This window comes from Acomys minous (genome assembly GCF_964271855.1).
Source record: "Acomys minous genome assembly, chromosome: 3".
NCBI lineage: Eukaryota > Metazoa > Chordata > Mammalia > Rodentia > Muridae > Acomys > Acomys minous.
Genome location: NC_140485.1, coordinates 113,435,386 through 113,456,347, shown reverse-complemented (window position 1 = coordinate 113,456,347; position 20,962 = coordinate 113,435,386). Strand labels below are relative to the sequence as shown.

At 38.6% G+C, this 20,962-nt stretch overlaps 1 protein-coding gene and 1 long non-coding RNA gene across 2 annotated transcripts in view; one reads left to right on the top strand and one right to left on the bottom strand.

Annotated features, from left to right (window-relative positions):
• LAMA2 (laminin subunit alpha 2) overlaps positions 1–20,962 on the bottom strand; it is a 588,770-nt gene that overhangs the window by 75,494 nt on the left and 492,314 nt on the right. Inside the window, exon 41 of the mRNA XM_084776810.1 lies at positions 3,065–3,167. Within this exon, the coding sequence (XP_084632936.1) occupies positions 3,065–3,167 (103 nt within the window). The remainder of the gene's footprint in view (positions 1–3,064; positions 3,168–20,962) is intronic.
• LOC311594788 lies at positions 3,231–7,386 on the top strand. The gene is made up of 3 exons (XR_014778218.1): positions 3,231–3,348; positions 6,725–6,807; positions 6,924–7,386. It is a non-coding gene; the product is annotated as an uncharacterized lncRNA (long non-coding RNA).

The window sequence follows — 20,962 nt, the reverse complement described above, 5'->3', positions numbered from 1 at the left end:
GTAAAGCTAAATATTAGAGCTAAATTAGGAAGTGAATAAAACTGAAAAGTGACTCCAATGAGATGGGGTACATAAGATCTTAGCATTCACATGGTTTCCACACAGTAAACCACTTCATTCTTTGCCATGTACATATCCTCTGAGGACCCCAACTGACTACTTTATTGACAGAACTTCTTGTTCCTCTATAGAGTGGTATTTGCCTGGTGGCATTAATTCATCTTCTGACCCTTTCAATCAGCAGTTTGTCCCTCAGATCTCAAATCCATCAACAAGATGATTGTTAGCTCCACAGACACTCAACCAGCGCACTGTAGACCTGCCTTCAAAGCTCAAGCACGTGTAAGGGCGAATTTATCTTTAACAGATGTATATTCAAAAATTAAAAAGCAAAACAAATTGCTCCTGGCAAGTTCAGACTCCCTCAAGGCAAGGACAGCATAAAAATGGCAGAGAGCAGCAGTAAGTCATTTGTGACCAGAGTCTAGGAACAAACCAAGCTGTGCTGACTTGAGCAAAGCAACAAATTAGAAATATGGACAGCATGCTGGCCCCACCATTTTTATTCCCTCTAACTCCAGGCGCCACAGAGAGAGAAATGACTAAATCTCGATTTTAATAGCTGCTGTCAAGAGTTCTGCTCTGCAGGGCCTATTTCAGCAGCTCCTCGTGGTAATATATGGCATTTCCCTGATTAACAGCCATTTTATAACCCGTGTAATTGGCCACAAATCAGGAGAATGTCATAACGTAGCAAGAAAACATTCCCATCCTCGCCATTGCCTTGGCTTGGTTTTCTGGGGGGGATTATTCCTTGAGTAGTTTGTGGGTTTTCATTACTTTAAATAATGTACTACCTGAAGTGCAAAAAGAGACATTTAGACTAATGAACATTTCTGTCTCCTAACCCTTTCTGCCTCCCAAGCCCCTCAGCTTTTCTAAGTGAAACAAAATGGAATTGTGTCTTTTTTATGTGTAGTATCAGGATTTAGGGGAAACAAAGGCAAGGGCAGGATTGGAAACATTGCAAAGTTTGCTAGGTACCCAATTCAGGAATTAAATCTGAGTGAGCACTACAAAGCTCAGTACTCCAAATAGAAGCATTTTCATTATACATACATACATACATACATATATACTTATATACGCATTCACACATATATAATGAAATTATACACACACATGCATATATATGATACAGGGTTATACATACTCCATACTGGCCTCAAACTTCCTATGTAATCAAGGATGGCTTTGAACTTCTGATCCTCCTTCCTCCACCTCTCCATCGCCTAGATGACAGGTACACACTGCCACATTCAGTTTATGAGTCCAGGGACTGAATCCAGGGCCTCATGTGCAATAGGCAAGTGATGGTACATCCTTGTCACTTCCACTTTTATAATGTCAAAGTTAATACAAAGAAGATTTGTGAAGAATAATACATTAAGTGTTTGAATGAAGACAGAGTCTGGCTCTGCATTTGTACAATTTCTTTAAACTCTACTGCCCTGAGTAAAACTCTAGCGTCTAGTATGGGCATTAGGTAGGGAAAAGTGGCTGCAAAGGGTTTGGATTGACACTACTTGTTCAATAAGAAAATAGAACTCGGCTCTTTACAGTCCTTCTTATGGCTGGAGTGGTCCTATTACCTCCTCAGAACTACGTAACTAGGACCTTGTGTATGGCAGAGTCCAAAGCATTTGGTATCAAAGTGACAGTTAAAATAGAGATGGCTCTTGTAATTCTGCATCAGTTGCTAAGGGAGTCGAAGACAGTTTATTTTAAGGCATGCCAAATCTAAACTGTTCCAAGATTTGTGCTTTCTAAGAAAGGGAAACTTAACTTAAAAAACCTGTTGTCACTCACTTATAATTTATTAATTATTTAAAATTTCTAATTAGTTCATAATTTGAACTAAGTATTACACGGTACAGTATAAGTTCAATGTTAAATAGAACTTATGTCTCTTCTGAAGAATATAAAGTCTGTAACATCAGAGATTTGACAGGTCTATGAGAAAGACTGCACTGGTAGGGTAAGTATAAATTAGATATTCCATTGTTTCTTAGAAAAAGATATGTCAGCAAAGATTTTTTCATACAAAGTCTCACAGTTATTTAATTATTGATTGATTGATTGAAAAACTAGGGATGGACTCTAGGATTTTGTGTACAGTAGGTGAGTCCTCTATGGGTAATTCATGTCCCCAAATCAAGAATTTATGTAGCCTGGTTTGAACTTGAACTTGTAGTTCTGTAGCCCTTTCTATCTCCAGCACCCATGGTGCTGCTAACTAAAATGTGATGCCTTCATAGAAGGTGTTTTGATGAGAAATATAGGAGAAGGAGCAAATTAAGGAGATGGAATGCCACTATGAACACGTGACACCTTGGAATGGCAGCATGTGAGGGTCTATGTGTATCAACACTTGGGAGGTAGACGCAAGCCATGAAAAATGCCAAGGCATGAGACTAGAGGAACCAGGAAAAGCACCGAGAAACAGGAGATACTTGAATGAGATGAAAAGTACCATAGCTTACATTGACAGCAGCCGTGTTCACAAACATTAATACTGTATCAGAGTAGACACCATTTTATCCACTTTTATGTTTTAAATTAGGAAGTAAAATGCATAGCTATTTTGTAAGTACTTGACGACTTCAGAACCTATTAACAAATTTGAAGATTTTACAAATACTTTTATGCCACACGTTCCTAGCTCATTTTTTAATCTGAATTTTATTTCCACAACCATATCCAAGTTGACAGGTAGAGTTTGGCAGTGTAGACATTTATCATGCTAAATATTTCTGTTTTAGGTAGGAGGAGCAATGCTGTAGGAACTAGGTTAAAATTATGGAATGTTGTTTGGTGAAGCTTGAAGCCTAAAGTGTTGTCAGGCTTGTGAGAAAGGTCACTTTGTGTGTGTGTGTGTGTGTATGTGTGTGTGTGTGTGTGTGTGTGAGACGGCTCACAATTTAATCTTTTAATAGTGTGCTATAGTACCCTCCCATTATAACACTATTAACCTTATCATAATAGAAACAATGGCCGCACCCACCTTCCAAAGCATTTGCTAACTTCTTGGCCTCATTAAGGATCCTGAAGCTTTTCTGAAGAGAGCGTTTGGCGTCTTCCTTTAGTAAGCCCTGGGGTGTTGTTGCCTGAGGGTAGAAAGAGAGGTGTCATACATTAACCCATGAAGTAGTAGGCCATGGAGGGCAGCACACATGCAGAGCGGACTTTAAGCATCCTGGATTTAGAGTTGTAGATTCCATGACTGGACGCTGTTCACCGTGGGCTGAGATGGCTTGCAGTGGGATTCTTCAGACTTTACTGTGTCAGGTAAGCAGAGAAAGTGGGGACTGGTTGAGGTGCTCAGGAAACCCAGGGATGAAAAGGAGAAACCAGGTGAATGTGCTACTGTAAAATTAAGGACACAAAGTGGCATTCTGACTCTGTGACTGAAAGCTGAACAGTTGCAGGGCATCATCGAAGGCTGCAGAAGCGAAGCAAATTAAGAACTAAACCATCCACTGACTTTAGCTCTCACCATACTTTGTATTTACAGAAGAAGCCTTCCTGTATTGTCAGGGTTGAGACGGAAGTAAACACTAATTTCTTTCTAAACAGATCTCAAAGCACGGACTTCTAACTGAACATCTGAGGACCACAAGGATCCCTAACAAAGATGTAATAGCTCAGGCTTAGATATAACGGGGCGACACAAAGATAATAGATCTGGAAAGGATGGCTCAACATCCTGTCTGGTTACCCATTTACATAGTGTTTGCTTTTTTAGAAACTATTGCGTAATGCATACATGCCAAGAGATAAATCAAATGGGATCTTTTGGGAAAGTACTTCAGAGTACAAGGCTTGAAGAATGTTAACTGCCTATGGTTAAACGTAGATATCCGAATTTGGCTTATTCTAGACATGGCACTCTTCAGAGGCGTTTGCAGCGCTCTGGTGAATACCACTTTCAGTTGTGTGGTTTCAGCACAAAGCCAGGAAAAAGAAGGCAGAATGTGGTAGGGTTGTGGCCAAATTTGTTTTAATGTGTTAATTCACATTAAGTACTTGATTGATCATGAGTCAGATCAATGATACAATATTATGATATATGCCAAAGGATATTATAAAAACATATGCATAAATAAAACTGGAAAAGGCAGTCTGGAAGGACAACCTTGGACTAGAAGTCTGTGAAATTTCTGAAAGAGGTGAATTTTTAAAAATATTTTATTAATTTATTCATATTACATCTCAATTGTTAGCCCATCTCTTGTATCTTCCCATTCCTCCCTCCCTCCCATTTCCCCCTTACTCCCCTCCCCTATGACTGTGATTGAAGGAGACTTCCTCCCCCTGTATATGTTTATAGGGTATCAAGTCTCTTCTTGGTAATCTGCTATCCTTCCTCTGAGTGCCACCAGGCCTCCCCATCAAGGGGACATGGTAAAAAATGGGGCACCAGTCAGACCTCACTCTCCACTCAACAGTGGAGAATGTCCTCTCCATCAGCTAGATCTGGGTAGGGGTTCAACATTTACTGCCTATATTGTCCTTGGCTAGTGCCGTAGTTTGAGCAGGACCCCTGGACCCAGATCTGCGCATCATAATGTTCTTCTTGTAGGTTTCTAGGACCCTCTGGATCCTTCTATTTCCCTATTTTCCCATGCTTCTCTCACCTAAAGTCCCAATAGAATGTACTCAAGAGGGGAATTCTTAAATCCAGGTTTTTATCTTAGGCAGTGATATGGTAACACCACTTATGTGTTATTTATTTTGGGGAGAGGGAGAAAGTAAGTGTCAATGGGAATTGTACTTAGAATAAAAAGAACATGGCAGATACATACAATGGAATTTTATGTTGTTATAAAGAAAAATGAGATTGTGAAAAATTTAAGAATATTGATGGCCCATTTAATACACACGCATATATATTATTTACTATTCTCATATATATTCGCATATATATATATGTATGTGTGTGTGTGATATGAAGCTAGAGAGAAGGCTTTGAGACAGAATGAAAGATCTTAAGGGTAGCAGAGAGTCAAGAAATAAAGAAAGTGTGAAACATATGTCAGGAGAGAGGAAGTGAAATTACTTGGGGAAGAAAAGGACCAGAAGGAGAAGAGGAAAAGGATGGGACAGTGAAACGGAAGACAGACAAGAACAGAGCAGATGTGGACATGCTACACTGAAGCCAATTACTTTATATATTAACTTGAAAATGAATAAATAACCATTGAAAAGAGAAAAATAAGTGAGCTATGGTGGCACAACAGGAAGGATACACTGAAGTGGGAGAGCAGGAAGAGCACAAGCTGCAGGTCAGCCATGCTTTATCTAAAAGGAAAAAAAAAGGCAAAATGAAAATAACAACAGTAAACTGAATGACACAAATTCTAGGCAATTTACTAAAAGAAGACAACCCTGAGGGTATTCAGCCAGGTCTATACTTATTACAATGTGCATACCATTATTTGTCTGATTCTAAGTTTTCTGAATCAAAACACAGTAACAATAAGATATTACAACCAGAAACTTTGAAAGTTATCTAAGGAGACATGAAAACAACAGAAGTGACATCTGACAATCCGTTTGACAGTGGAGAACAGGACAAGAAGACTAAGCAGAGAAAGCATTTCTAAGGCTTAGGAGGCCAAGACAATTTGGAGATGGTCTATGGCCGTAGCAGCCAGGAGGCAGCTGATCCTGCCTAATCTCAGAAGCTGAGCAGGGTTGGAGGCTGGTTAGTACTCGGATGGGAGACAATTTGGAGAGGGGTCTAATGTGTGTGGGGGGAGTGGTTCGTGACAGAGGAGAACATTATTGTGCTGAGACATCTCAGGCTGAAAGCGGTGATCCAGAGAAAAATAAACATTTTTTCTATGCCATTTGGGGGGAGGAGAGAGAGAGAGAGAGAGAGAGAAGAAGAGAGAGAGAGAGGGAGAAGGAGAGGGAGAGGGAGAGGGAGAGACAGAGACAGAGACAGAGACAGAGACACTCAGAGAAAAACAGAGAGCGAGAGACCGCGCATGTTGGAGGATAAAGTGCAACCTCTTGTGTCATAGTTGTCATTCCTAAGAGATGCCACCACTTTCTTTTTTTTTCCTTTTCTTTTTTTGTTTTTTAGATTTAGTCTGTCTCCCATTGGGTATGAACTCTTGAACTCCCTGGTATGGTTAGGAATGAGTCTGCCTCTGCTTCCTCAACCTTGGGAATACAAGCAACTATGTTTAGCTAAGCATTCTTAAATGTGGGTTCCAGGGATCAATCTTAGGTCCTTGTGCACAGAGTGACCTAAGTTAACCTTAACACCACCACAATAGAAGCTGTGAATACACCATTGCTCCTTTTGATTCTGTTCCTGCACCCACACTTTCCCTCCATTTCTAAACATTCACCTTATTTCAAATATTATATTTTCACCTTACACAGTCTTCTATGAGTATAATAATTTAGCGCAGCCCCTTGCTTTTTCCAGCCTCTTACATTTGAATGCATTTAAATAATCCTCTGTGTTGTGGATCAATATTTGATTGCAACTGGTGGCCAGCTTCACTACTTGGATATGCCTCAAACTTTTTATTCATGTATCACCTGATAGTTGTATGTTTTTTTCCAGCCCCGCATATTCTAAACAGAAATCCTTTGACTATTTTTGCATGATTTTTTTGTATTAATGTGTTGTTTTGTATTTCCATAGGAGTAAATACTCTGAAATGGAAAGACTGGATCACATGTAGGTATAGGCTTGAGATCTTAAGAAATTGCCAGCAGATCAACCAGGTATTTAAACTGTTCTAAAATTCCATCAATAGGATGCTCTATTTCTGGACATTTTTTCAATATATTCTCATTTTCTTGAAAACTTTGAAATTCTAATGTTGACGTTTTGCTTTCAGCTTTAGTGTTCCTGTTGACTCCCATGCTAAGCATCACTGTGAAGCCAAGACTGAACTCCTGCTCTTTCTTTCCCTTTGTCCCAAGTGCTGGTATTAGAGAGATGCATCATGTTTAAATCTTCTGTTTAATATTTTTATTGCGCTATTTGTCCTGATTCAGTTTTGAAGGATATTAACATGTTATTGATATGAGTCATTGATCAAATACATAATTTTCTAATTGAATTTACTATTTTGAGGCTTGAATTTTTATCTTATTAAAATTAATTTATTAAAGGCATCATCTAAAATTTTAATGAAATTTGTTTATCATTTATCCCTTGTTAAGCAGCAGGCTTTTGGTATTGTGTCTTGAAAAATCTTCACTTAAGATTATAAATAGTTCTTTCATATTTTAAGTGTTTCGTATTTTTATACTTTATCCATAGGTGTGTCATGTTTTGTGGATACCTTTTGAATATAGTATGAGATATTTTTGTACACAAATATCCAATTCCTATTTGTATATTTATTGACTTGATATGAATTGCTTTTGTAAGCATCAGAGTCACTGGACCATGCGGTCTTGATGTAGTTCTGGACTCTTCTGTTGTAATAACTTACTTGTTATGCCTACACATCACAGCTTTGTAGAAAGCTTTGATGTCAAAAAAGCAACTCTGCCATTGCATTCTTTTATAACTAATTAATTCAGTTTCTAAAGAACAAATGCTAGCCAGGGTTTATTAGGATGTCTTCCAATGTATATATTCCAATGTGCCTAAAATTGCCAGCATAAGAATATTAGATTTTCTGATCTATAGACACTGTATATATCTCTTGATTACTTCAGCTTTACTTTATTTGTTTCAAGAATGTTCAGTTTCTGGGTATGTCAAGCTTTTATAAAATTTGTTCCTATCTTGATTATTGATGCTATGGTTCATTTTTAACTTCAACTTCCAATTCCTTTTTTGACAGAAACTACAAATGATTGATGTTATATATCTTTGTCATGCTCTTTAACTGTGATGAATTTATTGGTCCTAGTAACATGTTTAATAGACAGCAATGGCTATTACACTTGGACACCACAATGCTTGTGAATGAACATGGTTGCACATTGCTCTCAGTGTAGGTGACTTTTATTTCCTGTTTTCCTGCCTGTTGGGCTAGATGCCGTCTGCACTACCATGTTGAGTGACTGTGATGGGAGCAGATATCTGTTCCCCTCTCCTGAGGTCAGAAGAAAATCTTGAAACATTTTTCTCTAAAGTAGGATGCTAGTGGAAGGGTTTTCTTTTACACAGAAGACCTTCATAGCTAGTGGGCAGTGACGTCTTCTTAGTCACAGGATGCTGAGGGTGTTTTTAGAAATGACCTTGGACTCTGTTACTTTCACTGCAGCCACACAGATAACTGATACTATTTATTTGATAGTTTAAAACATATTGATTTCCAAATATTATATCTACCTTGTTCCTGGGTTAACCTTATTTAGAAATATATAACATTTTAAATGAATAGTTGGATTTTATATGTTATAGTTTTGTCAACAACTTTTACACATGTTTTTAGGAAGAATATCAGTCTCAAGTTTTGTTTTTATTTAATGACTGCCTGGTATTTTTATAAGAGTAATAATGGGTTGATAAAATTGTGCATGTGTGTGTGTGTGTGTGGTTTTAAACTACAAACCTGATTCCCTCATATGTAAAACTATTCTAAAATTTTGTTTATTTGTGGGTGATTTTTAAATTATTTTTATTAAATATTTTACATATATTTATATTATTACACATATATACAATAAACTACCTACAACAAAAAGAACCATGACACAATCAGGAATTATATAAATGTTACATTCTTAATGTTTTGGTTATTTATATTTGGCAGTATTGAAGAAAACATCTTTCTTATCTTGGTGCATCTAAAATTCTGAATGTAAATCAATATCTATCACATCTCTTCATTATCAACATAAAACATTTATCTAGACCTAAAGACATGTAAGCCCTAAACAACTAAATTTAATTTTAAGACTAAATTATCTGGTCTTCAACCCCATCAGAGACTTAAGAAGGAATAAACTTGATTACCTGAGTATACAGGGAGTGCAAGTTAGTAGCTTTCCATATGAGAAGATGGCAGAAACAGTTTGCTACCTGAATAGTCATCCAAAACTCTCTATAATGTTGGGGCATCATCTTTAGCCTTCTGGCCCAATATATCTGACAGACATTTTTGTGATGCAGGAGCTATTGAGGACTTGCTTACTTTGTCTTGGCAGAGCTTGGCTGTTGACTCTGCCTGCACGCAAGCTTGCCCTTTTTAAGGCACAATTCTGTCTGTGGTAGAAATGAGGACATTTTGCCCAGTGGCTTGGCTTCTTGTGGACAATTTTTAAAGTTTGTAATTTGTTAAAAAAGAGTCTGTTTCAATAAAATTGTTGGATTATTGGCATAGCATAACTTGACTATATTCTAAATTTCTTGTCTTTTCTGCAGAAGGCACCTGACACCACCCCTTTATTGCCAGCACTGGAGATGATCAATCTGGCCAATGATTATCACTTAATGATCCTCCAAGGCATATTGCACCTTTATCTGTAACAAGCCTGCCTTCTTCCTGGCTGGTTTTCTTACTGCCAATGGGTTTTGTTTTGTTTCTTCCTTCACTTTTGCCTTTTAAAATAGCTTATACCTTTTTATTTCAATAATCTTACTTTTCCTGAATTTTAGAAAGCTGAGGATTTCTCTGAAGCTAAGTTTGCTATTCCTTCCTGACATTTAAGGAAATAAGTGATGTATGAAGGCACACAGGGGATGTAATAAAAACAGTGTTAGTAAAGGCGGTGGGAGGGATTGACGCATGGATGGATGGCCAATTATTTCTGTTCTATATAGGCTTGTGGAGTACGAGGACATACTACAAAGTTAAGCTTTCCATAATGTTTGCAGTCAGAATAGGGACATTAGGACATGAGCAATGGAGCCACTACCAGTTTCAGAGTCAGTGACTGTATGAAAGCTATAAGGGAAGACATCAAAGCAAGCAGTTATAGGAAGAAAGGAACCCTAGGTTGGCCATTGTTATAGACCCGTGGAATTAAAAGGTTTGAATTTACAAAATGTAGAGGAATACAAAAAGGCCTTAATGTTTTCAGACATTCTTTAAAAATATTAAACAGCTGATGGCATGCAACTGTCAGTTATAAGCAATCTGCCAATACCAAGGTTTGAAAGACAGGCTTTCCGATGATGAGGGAATGGAAAACACAACATCTTATGGATGAACAGAACTGTTTTGACTCATTGGAATTTGGAGAGACCGTTTCCAACAGTCCAACATTAGTAAGTTACTGAAGCACAGCAACAGAATCAAGACAGGTGATGAAGCAGCATTCTCCAAGCTAATTATACCTCATGCATATTCATGAGCACCACTGCTGAGCTTCTGAGCTGTGTCTACAGCACATGCGAAATACAAATGAGAGTCTCAGAGTTGCAAGGTATTGTGTTTCTTGCTTTTAAAGTTTGTGTTTTTATAAATATGTCTTTTTGTTCTATATGTTTTTATATATATACATATATATGTGTGTGTGTGTAAGTATACTGTATCTAATGCAATGTGAAAGAGTTTAAGACAAAGTAGAAAAAAAAATATATGTATAAATGAAATGACAAACTTTGTAAAGATTTAAACAAGGGCTTAGGATGTAACTGCATTTTGATGTCAACTTTAGTCTTTGTTCAAAATGTGTAGTAAATAATATTGAAACAAAATGTGACTAATACAAAACAATTCATTGATTTGCCCAACAAATATTTTCAGTTTTGAGCACAAGGGTCAGTCCTAGGTATTCACAATGGCATAACAGCAGTTTTTCTGATGAAACTGGAGTGGAGTAAGGAGAGAGACTCAGAAATCGCTGTCAGAGAACAAATGCTCATTTCCCCTGGGGCTGAGAAGCAGGCCACCAAGAGTTTGGCTGTCTGGGAGGGAGGCCACGGGGATGAGGCTGTGAGGGGACCCTGGAGGTAAGTTACGGTTTTGCAAGTAGGTAACTGTGCCTTATGGATATATTTCTTTTTAAAAAGCTTAAAAGCTGTTTATCTTGCTTTCTGGGTTAGACTTTTGTAATGCTTCTCAAATGAATTTATTAAGGGATAAATTTTCTGTGCTTGTTGAATTGACTATTTGAATACATACAGAATATTCATTTTTATTTTTTTAAATAAAGTAGTAACTGACAGTGCCACTCTGTTTATGAAACAACTCATTTCAGAAGACAAATTACACACTTCCAGAAGAGAAAATGTGCCAAGATAATATGTTAATTTATATGATTTTAAATTTAAAATCTTTTCAACAAAGAAAACTATTTAAAGTGTAAAAGTCATTTGTAATGTTGGTAATTAGGTGCAATGCGTTTACATAAAGTATGTAAAGAGGAAATGACACTCTTTCTGGTGTTGGAGTACTGTGGAAAATTAAGAGTAACGTACTGATCATAACAAATTATCAGAGAATTGAGGGAATCTACTGCCATACACACTTTAAAAGACATAACTTGAGAATATTGTTAAGAACGAACTTTCGAAGTTAGTTTGTAAAGTTATAAGTCAGTGCCACTGAAAAGACACAGGTGTGAAATAAGTATCAGCCCAAGGAAAAGTATTGGAGCTGGGCACAGTGGCACACACCTATAGTCCCAGCACTTGGGAGGAAGAGGCAAGGGGATCTCTGTGAGTTCAAGGCCAGCCTGGTCTACAAAGTGACTCCAGGACAGCCAAGGCTACACAGAGAAACCCTACCTCAAACAAACAAACAAACAAACAAACAAACCAAACAAACCAACCAACCAAAAAACACCCCCCAAAGGAAGTGTGGGACAGGTAGGCAACAACATTATAAAGCAATAATTTGTGGCCAGTGGGACCCTGCCGTTTTATCCTCATCCTTCTTCCTCTCCTGTATTTCATATTTTTACCTAATAGACATGAATCATTTTCATACTAGTATTATAAGTATCATACACATTTTGAAAACAAGGAAGCCACTGCATAACAATTTAAATGTAGGGTTTTTAAAAAATTAACTTTTGTCTTTTTAAACTTTAGCATCACTAGTGTACGTGTGTGTGTGTGTGAGTGCAGGTGCATGTATATCATTGTACACAGGTGGGTGACTCAGTGGTCCCCTGCCACTGTAGGGCTCCTAAGTTGATCTCAGGTTCTCAAGCTTGCACGGATAGCACTCTTGTCCACTGACTCACCTTGCTGACCCTAGTGGCATATTTTGGAAGTTCTAGTAACTGAAAAAGGAATAGTAGGTCAAAAGTCAGTTAAGGAATAACTCAGAGATGGCCAGAGCGAGTTGGTGAACGTCAGAACCCCAGGCATCTCACCATGCAGTCTAAGATGGCAGACGGATTGTCTGAGCCCCCCCCCCACCCCCCCACTCCCCCCCCCCCCCCCCCCCCCCCGCCTCTCCATGGAAGGTGGAAAGCAGGAAATTCCCAGGATTGCCTCCAGGAATAGAGTTCATGGCTGACCTTTTAGTTTGATGAGAACACTAAGAAAGACATCCAGAGGAGAACTTAAAATGTGAAAGAATCTGATAAATATTGTGTCAGATGTCTCATAAAATAAAAACATAAAATACATATGAATTAGTCCCACCCCCATGCCCCCAGTTCTACTGTGACAGCCACAATTGTTTTAGCTCCTCTGAGTGCCACAGGCTTGCTGTTGCCCGGTTGGCCCTGGGGTGGCTGTACCTTTGGTAAGATTTGATCCTGTCATCTTTTAAAAATGTACCCACTGTTGGGTCATGAAAAACCACTGAATTTTTTTGCTTCCAATAGATAATTATTTAGTTATTGACTCAAGTGTGCATATCACGTGTAAAGAAAATTAGCGATGTCCTGCTGGTATAACGGCTCAGTAGGCACTGTGTTCTTCAGATCTCCACTGACATTTCCATGTTTGCTGTCGTAGGAAATGTTTAGTTCTCAGGCAAGTTGCCCATGAACTGATGAAGAACAACAAATGCCCCTGGCCAGTTTCAGTGACACACTCAGGCATTACACCAAGTGTAGCTTTCTATTATTTTTCATAAAAATAACATGGGCATAAATGTGAATTCCAAAAATTGTATAAATTCATAAAGACCTAACTAATATTTGAATGATGATTATGTTACTATTTAGGGAATAGAAATAGAAAACATAAAACAAACAAACAAACAAACAAAAACCAAGGCCTCTGTGAACAATGTATTTATCTTGGCTGACTATATTTGGACTTCCATCACACAATTATTTCTGTGCAAAATCCTCCAAAATCACCATACTGGTTTTCTTTATGTGTTGTATTTCATACAGTTATAGAAAGGAACTTTAAATAAAACACACCAAACAGAACGGGTGACCACATCGATAAACAAACACTCATTAGCAAGGCTTTAATGTTGAATCACAGAACTGCAAGATTTACACGGATTCACTGTCATATGGTGGATCAAAAGAATCTCGCCACCCTGGATCTCAGAAACGCAAAAGGCAGAGGATAAATTATTAGGGATAGGAGTAACAAGAAAGAAAATATATGCGAGAACAACACCAGGAGGAGAAGAATAAAAACAAAGGAAATAAGTAAAGCCTACAAAGAACACTCAGGCAACTGTTACTTTTTTTTTAATTAGCAAGACATGCATGAAAAAAAAAATAAATGTTTCTCCCTGGTTTGAGGATAGACAAGAATTTCATCTTTATTTATCCTATATGATTGATAGTGCTATTTATTCATTAATTTTAGTATATTGACAACAAAATGAATTTAATGTTAATGAAGGAATGAAAATAAAAATATGCTTAATATGTCAAATAAATATGTACTTTATAAAGTACCTATTATACATACCATAATTTCCTTGATATCAAGAATGAAATGATCATATATAATTTTAGAGTGATCATTAAGTCCCATAAAAATTAAGTCCTAAAGTTGAAAGGCACTGAATCAGCCCATGAAAATGAGTATTTTTGTTCATAGTGAAATGCTGTGTGCTCATTAAAAACTAAGTAAATTTCCTTGTGAGGATATGAGTGAACATGTAGGATACTGTCTTAGGGACAACAGCCAGCACAGAAAAACAATAGCCAAGTGATCTCACCTCTATGTGGCATCTAGTGTTGGACTCAGAGAGGTTGAATGGTCGTTGTTAGATGTGTGGCTGAAGACCAGGGGAGAGATGTAGGTAAAAGGATACAATTACAGGAGGGATGAGGTCTCCAACTGTCCTCAGGGGAACTGTGGGTGATGGTGATCTATTGTACCCTCTTGAGATACTGTGCAGAGAATGAGGCTTAGCTGTTCCTACCACAAGGCAGCAGCATGGTGAGGTAATATTTTTATTATTATCTAGTTTTAGCCATTCCACAATGCATATGAACTTCCAAACATCATGTTACATATGATAAGGTGTAGGTCAAGTACAAAAATTTAAATCATCTGGGTGTGGTGGCACATGCCTTTAATCCCAGCACTTGGAAGGCAGAGGCAGGTGTAATTTCTGTGAATTTGAGACCAGCCTGGTCTACAAAGCAAATCTAGGACAGCCAGGGCTGCTACACAGAGAAACCCTCTCTCAAAAAACAAAATGAACACAGAAAAAATTGTACCTGTAATTACAACCTCTCAACAAAACAAAACAAAACAAAACAAAACAAAATTAACACATGAAGAGAGGAGAAAAACTAAAGAAGCCCTTAGGAATACATTTAACCATGAAAGTGAAAGATCTATAAGATATTGATAAAATAAATTTTAAAATTCCCAAGCAAGTCTCTTCTTGGTAGCCTGCTATCCTTCCTCTGAGTGCCACCAGGCCTCCCCACCCAGGGGACGTGGTCAAATATGGGGCACCAGAGTTCGTGTGAAAGTCAGAAGAACCTTGGCAAATAAAAAACAAAAATAAAAAAATTCACAAGCAAGCAGAACATATCCTGTCTTTTTGTCTTGGCACACTAAAACAGCCAGGCTGCCAAGGCTGTTCTACAGTTTGAATGTAATCCCTAACAAAATTTCAACAGCATCGTTCACAGATACAGAAAAAAACAATCTCAGAGTTTCCTCCTGGATATATTGACTCTCTTGAATAACCTAAGAAATCTTGAACAGACAGAATAAAGTTCAAGTTATTACATTACTTGACTTCAAAATATCCTCCAGGGCAATAGTAGTCAAAGCTGCAAGAAACCAGAATGAAACTGAAACACAGACCAGCAGAGTAGGGGTCTCACAAATGAGACCACAAGTTATGGCTGGTGGAACTTTATTAAATGGCCTGAGAAGACCCAACAGGGAAAGCACAATTTCCTCAAGAACACACTTGTCCTAACTGGGTACTCATCTGCAGAAAGTGAGAGGGGATCGCATCTCATATTACATAGAAAAACCAGGGCAAACTGGATTCACAAAGGATCTTCTATGGTTTGCCGTCCCAGGGCTCCTGTCTGGTAAGGTTGGCCTAAATTGTAGTATTTAGAATAGATTAGACAGTTAAGAGTTAGGGCCCCGATGGCACTCAAAGAAAGTATAAGCAGGCTACCAAGATGAGACTTGTTAGCCTATGACCATATAGTGGGGGAGGAGGTCCCCCTTGGTCATAGACCTAGGGGAGGGGAACAGGGTGAAAGAGGGAGGGAGGGAGGAACGGGAGGATACAAGTGATGGGATAACAATTGAGTTGTAATCTGAATAAAGTAACTAAATAAAAAAAAATCAACAACAACAAATTCCACAGACCAAAAAAAAAAAAAAAAAAGAAAAAGAGTTAGAGTATAACATGCATTTATGTAATTGCTAAAGAATTGAAAACAGAAGCATTAAAATGGAAGTGGGAAGTCATCAAAAAATGCTGCTTCAGAGGGAACTAGCGTTTTACTGTAGGGTTCAGTTAGATCTCACAAGAAGTTGATATAAAAGCATAAACTTTGCCCTCCTCAGCCTCTTTTGTCTTTACCGCATGGTCTCAGTCTCATACACATGCTCTTGCTAAGATGCCATCACCTCACTGAGCCTCAGGGCAGGGTACTCACGATGCCATCTAACTTTAGAATTTCAGTCTCTAACATTGTTAATGAAACAAAACTCCTGTCTTTATATATTTCCCAGCCTCAGGTATTCCATTACAATAACAGAACAGGAAAAAAAAAAATCGGGGCTTGAAAACTTGAATAGAAATGAGGATGTTGGGAAACAACACAGAAAACATAAAGGAAGAGAGCCCCACACATGGGATCCGCATGATTTTCTTTAAGCTATGTCAGGGGAAGTGCAGAGATGAAAACAAAACCAGACAAAGAAGGAAAAGTGCACAGAACTAAAACTCCTCTGTGTAGAAAAGGAAACAAGTAACCCAACTGCCTACGGGATGGGAGGAAATATCTGTAGGCCATACATCTGATAAGGGATTAGCATAATGAATACAAAAGCTCAAATATCCAAATGATAATAAAATTACAAATAGAAATGAAGACCTGTGGGGTGTCTCAGAAGGGCTACAGCTTTGTGTGAAGAACACACACTATCATTAGCCATCAGGGGAGTGCAAAGAAAGGCCACAAGCCAAGCCATTACCTCACACTTATTAGAACTGAACCCCAAATGCATGTTACACATACAAATCTTACTCTGGTGATTAAAAATAATGAAGCTTACAAGCTAAGTTGCACATCCTAGGAACTTCATGGGCTGTAAGAACTTGACCAGCGAAGGAAGCCCAGACTACACCATGTTCCGGGAAAGAAACTCCTAGTGACGGATCACTGTCGGGATGAAGAGAGGCAGAAATCAAATTTCCCAAATCTCTCCCTCTAATATCGTCTCCGAATGTGAGTTTCAAGCATCCCATTTGAACCTAATTCTGATCAATTAATAAACAACAAACAAAACATTTAAATTCACGTATATATTCAAATGGGAACTCAAACTATAGGCAAAGGGAGAAAGAAAAATTCTTTGTATTCTCTGTTCAACTTCCCTATATGTGTTTCAATATAAATGTTTTATTAATTCATAAAAGTCCATATCATAACTATTCTAGATTTCTAGATCTATTGTCTGTGTTGAGACATGGGGGAGGCATCTGGTATTCAATAGTCTCTAACGGTATACAGGTACAAAAGGGACATCTCATGTTTAGTAGTCAGTAACAGCATACAAGGTACCACCTTTACAAAAATCACAGAATACTGAGTAGAGTAAACTAAAAGACTTGGGGTAATTTTTGGGTTATTCAAGTTTCTATTCACTAAAGGAGTCTGCTGACAGCTTTAATTTTAAACTTGGAGACACCGTGTTCTGAGAAAAGAAAAGAAGAAATAAAACATTGCCATTATCAGGAAGAAAAAGCAGAGAGAGTAGCCACTGATAAGATTCCTTGGAACAGAGATAAGAGAGAGTTTGAGATCTCCCCAGATCTACATAGAAACTGCACCTGCTAGGGTAGCACTCAAAATGTCTATCCTAAGACGGGAGAAAAGGCCTGATTACTGCCCCATGACAGATGCACCTGGCATATCAAGTTAAGTGGGTTGCCTTTCCTACCTCATATCATAACTAGTAGACTACTGAGGTCCCCAAAATATTTCTGAGTAAGAAATTTTATATATATATATATATATATATATATATATATATATATATATATATATATATATGATAATTAAAGTATATATAGATATTTTACCAAAGGACTGGTTATTCTTTTTTTAATATTATTTTATTAATTTATTCATGTTACATCTAAATTGTTATCCCTTGTATCCTCCCATTCCTCCCTCCCTCCTATTTTCCCCTTACTTCCCTCCCCTATGACTGTGACTGAGGGGAACCTCCTCCCCTTGTATATGCTCATAGGGTATCAAGTCTCTTCTTGGTAGCCTGCTATCCTTCCTCTGAGTGCCACCAGGCTTCCCTATCCAGGGGACATGGTCAAATACGAGGCACCAGAGTTCACGTGAAAGTCAGACCTGACTCTCCACTCAATGGTATACACTCACTTATATCTGCATATTAGCCCAAGGGGCATGTCCCATGAAAGTCTTCACTTACCAGGAAACTGAGAGAGAGGGGAGGACATCCTATTGGGACTCTAGATGAGAGAAGCATGGGACTGGTTATTCTTTACAAGACAGTACCAAGACTACAGGGCAGGTGACTGGGGAATAGAAGCAGAGTAGATATCTATGGAGAAGAAGATGAAAGAGGCCACCAGTTCAGCAGGGAAGTGTCCATCCTACATAAGGGACACCCTTTTCTACCCATACCAACATGGCTATATGGATAATTCTTGTTCCTTCATTATCTACAGTTATTTCTTACACTCCTCAAATTAAGGAGAATGAAGCAGGGTCTGAATTCACAGAATATGAAGCACATCAGCACCCAGAAACAAGGGAGACGGTCAAGGGTCAAAGTCTGTCAGGAGAACAAAAAGAGACACTTGACTGCTGCCTGTCATCCCTTCCTGCAGAGCGCTCCCCTTCTTCTCGGGGAAGAACAACCAGGGGCTGACCTTTAAGGAAAGCAGATGGCTTGTGAGAAAATAGTCATTCACTCTCTCTATTTATCTCTACTATGGGTAGAGATTAAAATATAAGTATTACTGATAAAGGCGATATGACAGTTCAAGCAATAGAAGTTGAGAGAAAAAGCAAGAAAGTGAGCAAAAAGAAGAAGATGAGAGTGTTCAGGATTTCATCCCACAGCAACTGACATAAGTGGGACCCACCGCCATGAACAGGAAAAGACACTGTCAGGATGTTTGCATCACTTACACTGCAAATGGCAAAGCATCCAGACAGGGTATGCTCCGGTCTTAGGTGAACGAATCCTGGGGTACCTTGTGCTGCAAGGGAACCATAACATACTTGTTGCAGCAGTAATCAATATGTTAATGTCTCATGCAAGCATGAACCCACGTCTGCAGGACAGTACAAAGAAATAAAAGAGAAGGAAGGTTTAAAACATCTAGAAGTGGTTGTTCCCTGGGGTGTGAATCAGAAATGAGAACTGTGAGGTGGGGGGCTGAGGTGGGAGTGGGGTTTGAAGCTTCATATCATCAGCCTTCTCTTAAAATGTACGCATATGCAACCATCCCTGCATCAGGAGCAAACAGGAAGTAAAGAAACTTTGCTTCTAGACCAATTTTAGTCTTCTTTTCCTAATTAAAAAAAAAATAAGACTGATCTTATAGTCCTATTTTAATTTTTTCCTCCTTGTTTTCATTTTAATGAAGACATTTAAATAGAAGGCAGTTCAAGCATACAGAGCAGAGAAATGCAGACATCTGCACTCCTGTCCTCCACAACAGAAGCAGCATCTAAGTTCCTTACTTTATACTAAGTTCCTTGTTTCTATTTTACGGATTGGCCTGAGAGAGAGAGAGGGAGGGAGAGAGGGAGGGAGGGAGGGAGGGAGGGAGAGAGGGAGGGAGGGAGGGAGGGAGGGAAGGAGGGAGGGAGGGAGAGAGAGAGAGAGAGAGAGAGAGAGAGAGAGAGAGAGAGAGAGAGAGAGAGAGAGAGAGAGAGAGAAAGGCACAGAGAGACTGACTCTGCCCTGCAGAGTTGGGAAGGTGGCTGAGAGGGCAACAGCACATACTGCTATGCTAGGCAGCTTGCAAGCACCTTGTAAGTCTAGGTCCAGAGAGAGCATCCTCTCCTGGCCTCTGCAAGCATCTGCACAGATGTAACAACATTCACAGAGATGCATACATGTACGCAACAGAAAGTTAAAAATAAGTCTTTAAAAAAATTTACTGTTACCGTTGACTATACAGTTTTGCGTTCAGGATCTTTTCAGTTTTATAAAACAAGCTGGGGGACCCTTGTTTTCTTTTCCTGTGCTTTGGGATGTTCTGTTTGTGGGATCCTTGGCTAGATGGTAGTTGACTTTATCCTTTGGCTGTAGATAAATTGTGGACTACTGATTTAACTCATTTGGTAGAATCCTTTAGAAGCCTATGAAAGGTTTTGAAATAATTTTGCTCTAGACTTAGCCTCCATGTTACCCAAGTATTTCAGGTAAAAAGCAGCTGTGGGCTCCAGTGTATTCATGTTTTATTTTGAATCTGCATGGTTTCAAGGAGCTACCTGCTTTTCATTCCTAATCCTGGTCCTGTGTTTGCTGAATCCTCCCTGCCATCTCTCTTAATGTGTTGTCCATGTGCTCGCAGAATCAGCTCTCTATTTTGTTAATTCTAATGGTTTTTTTCTATGCCATTAACTTCCGCTTTTATTTTTATTTCTCCTTTCACTTTTTAAATGCCTTGAACGAAACCATAGATTTAATTTGTTTCCATCTCTATCTTTTTGCAGCATCTTTCAGTAATTACCAGTTTATTGGCGCTGCATAATTAAGTTATTTTTCCTGTGTGAAGTATTTAGTGATTTCAAATTATTCTGTATCTTTTGCTCTTGAAATATTTGGAACCATGTTTTAAATTTTGAACTTAGATTTACTTCTCTTTTGTGTATATGTGAATGGTTGTATGTATGCCACATGTGTGCCTGGTAACTGTGGAAGCCAAAAGCATCCCTTGGATCCTGAGCGACTGGAGTTACAGACAGCTGTGAGTTGCCATGCGGGCGGCTGGAAACTGCACCTCTGAGGGAGCAGCCAGTGTTCTTAACCACTGAGCCATCTCTGTGGCCTCACGTTGAACTTGTTCATCAACAGTTTTAGGACATTTTTGTCTGCCTCTAGTTTTACTGTCTATGATGATGATCTGTAGCCTGGATGCGTTCAGGTCATCATGTTCTTCTGGTAGATTCTTTGAGCTCTGCTCCATGGTCTTTTTTTTGTTACGTTCCCTGAGTACTAGAACTAATGAGGCATGCAGAATCAATTCTCTGACTGTTACAAGGCCCCATAAAGCCATTCACTCATCCTGTCTGTGGTGCTTTTTAAGCCCGCATGCCTACATTTCTCTGGCTGACCTGTCAGTTTTTGAGAGGTAGAGTAAAGGCTCTCAGTGCAGCCACAGTG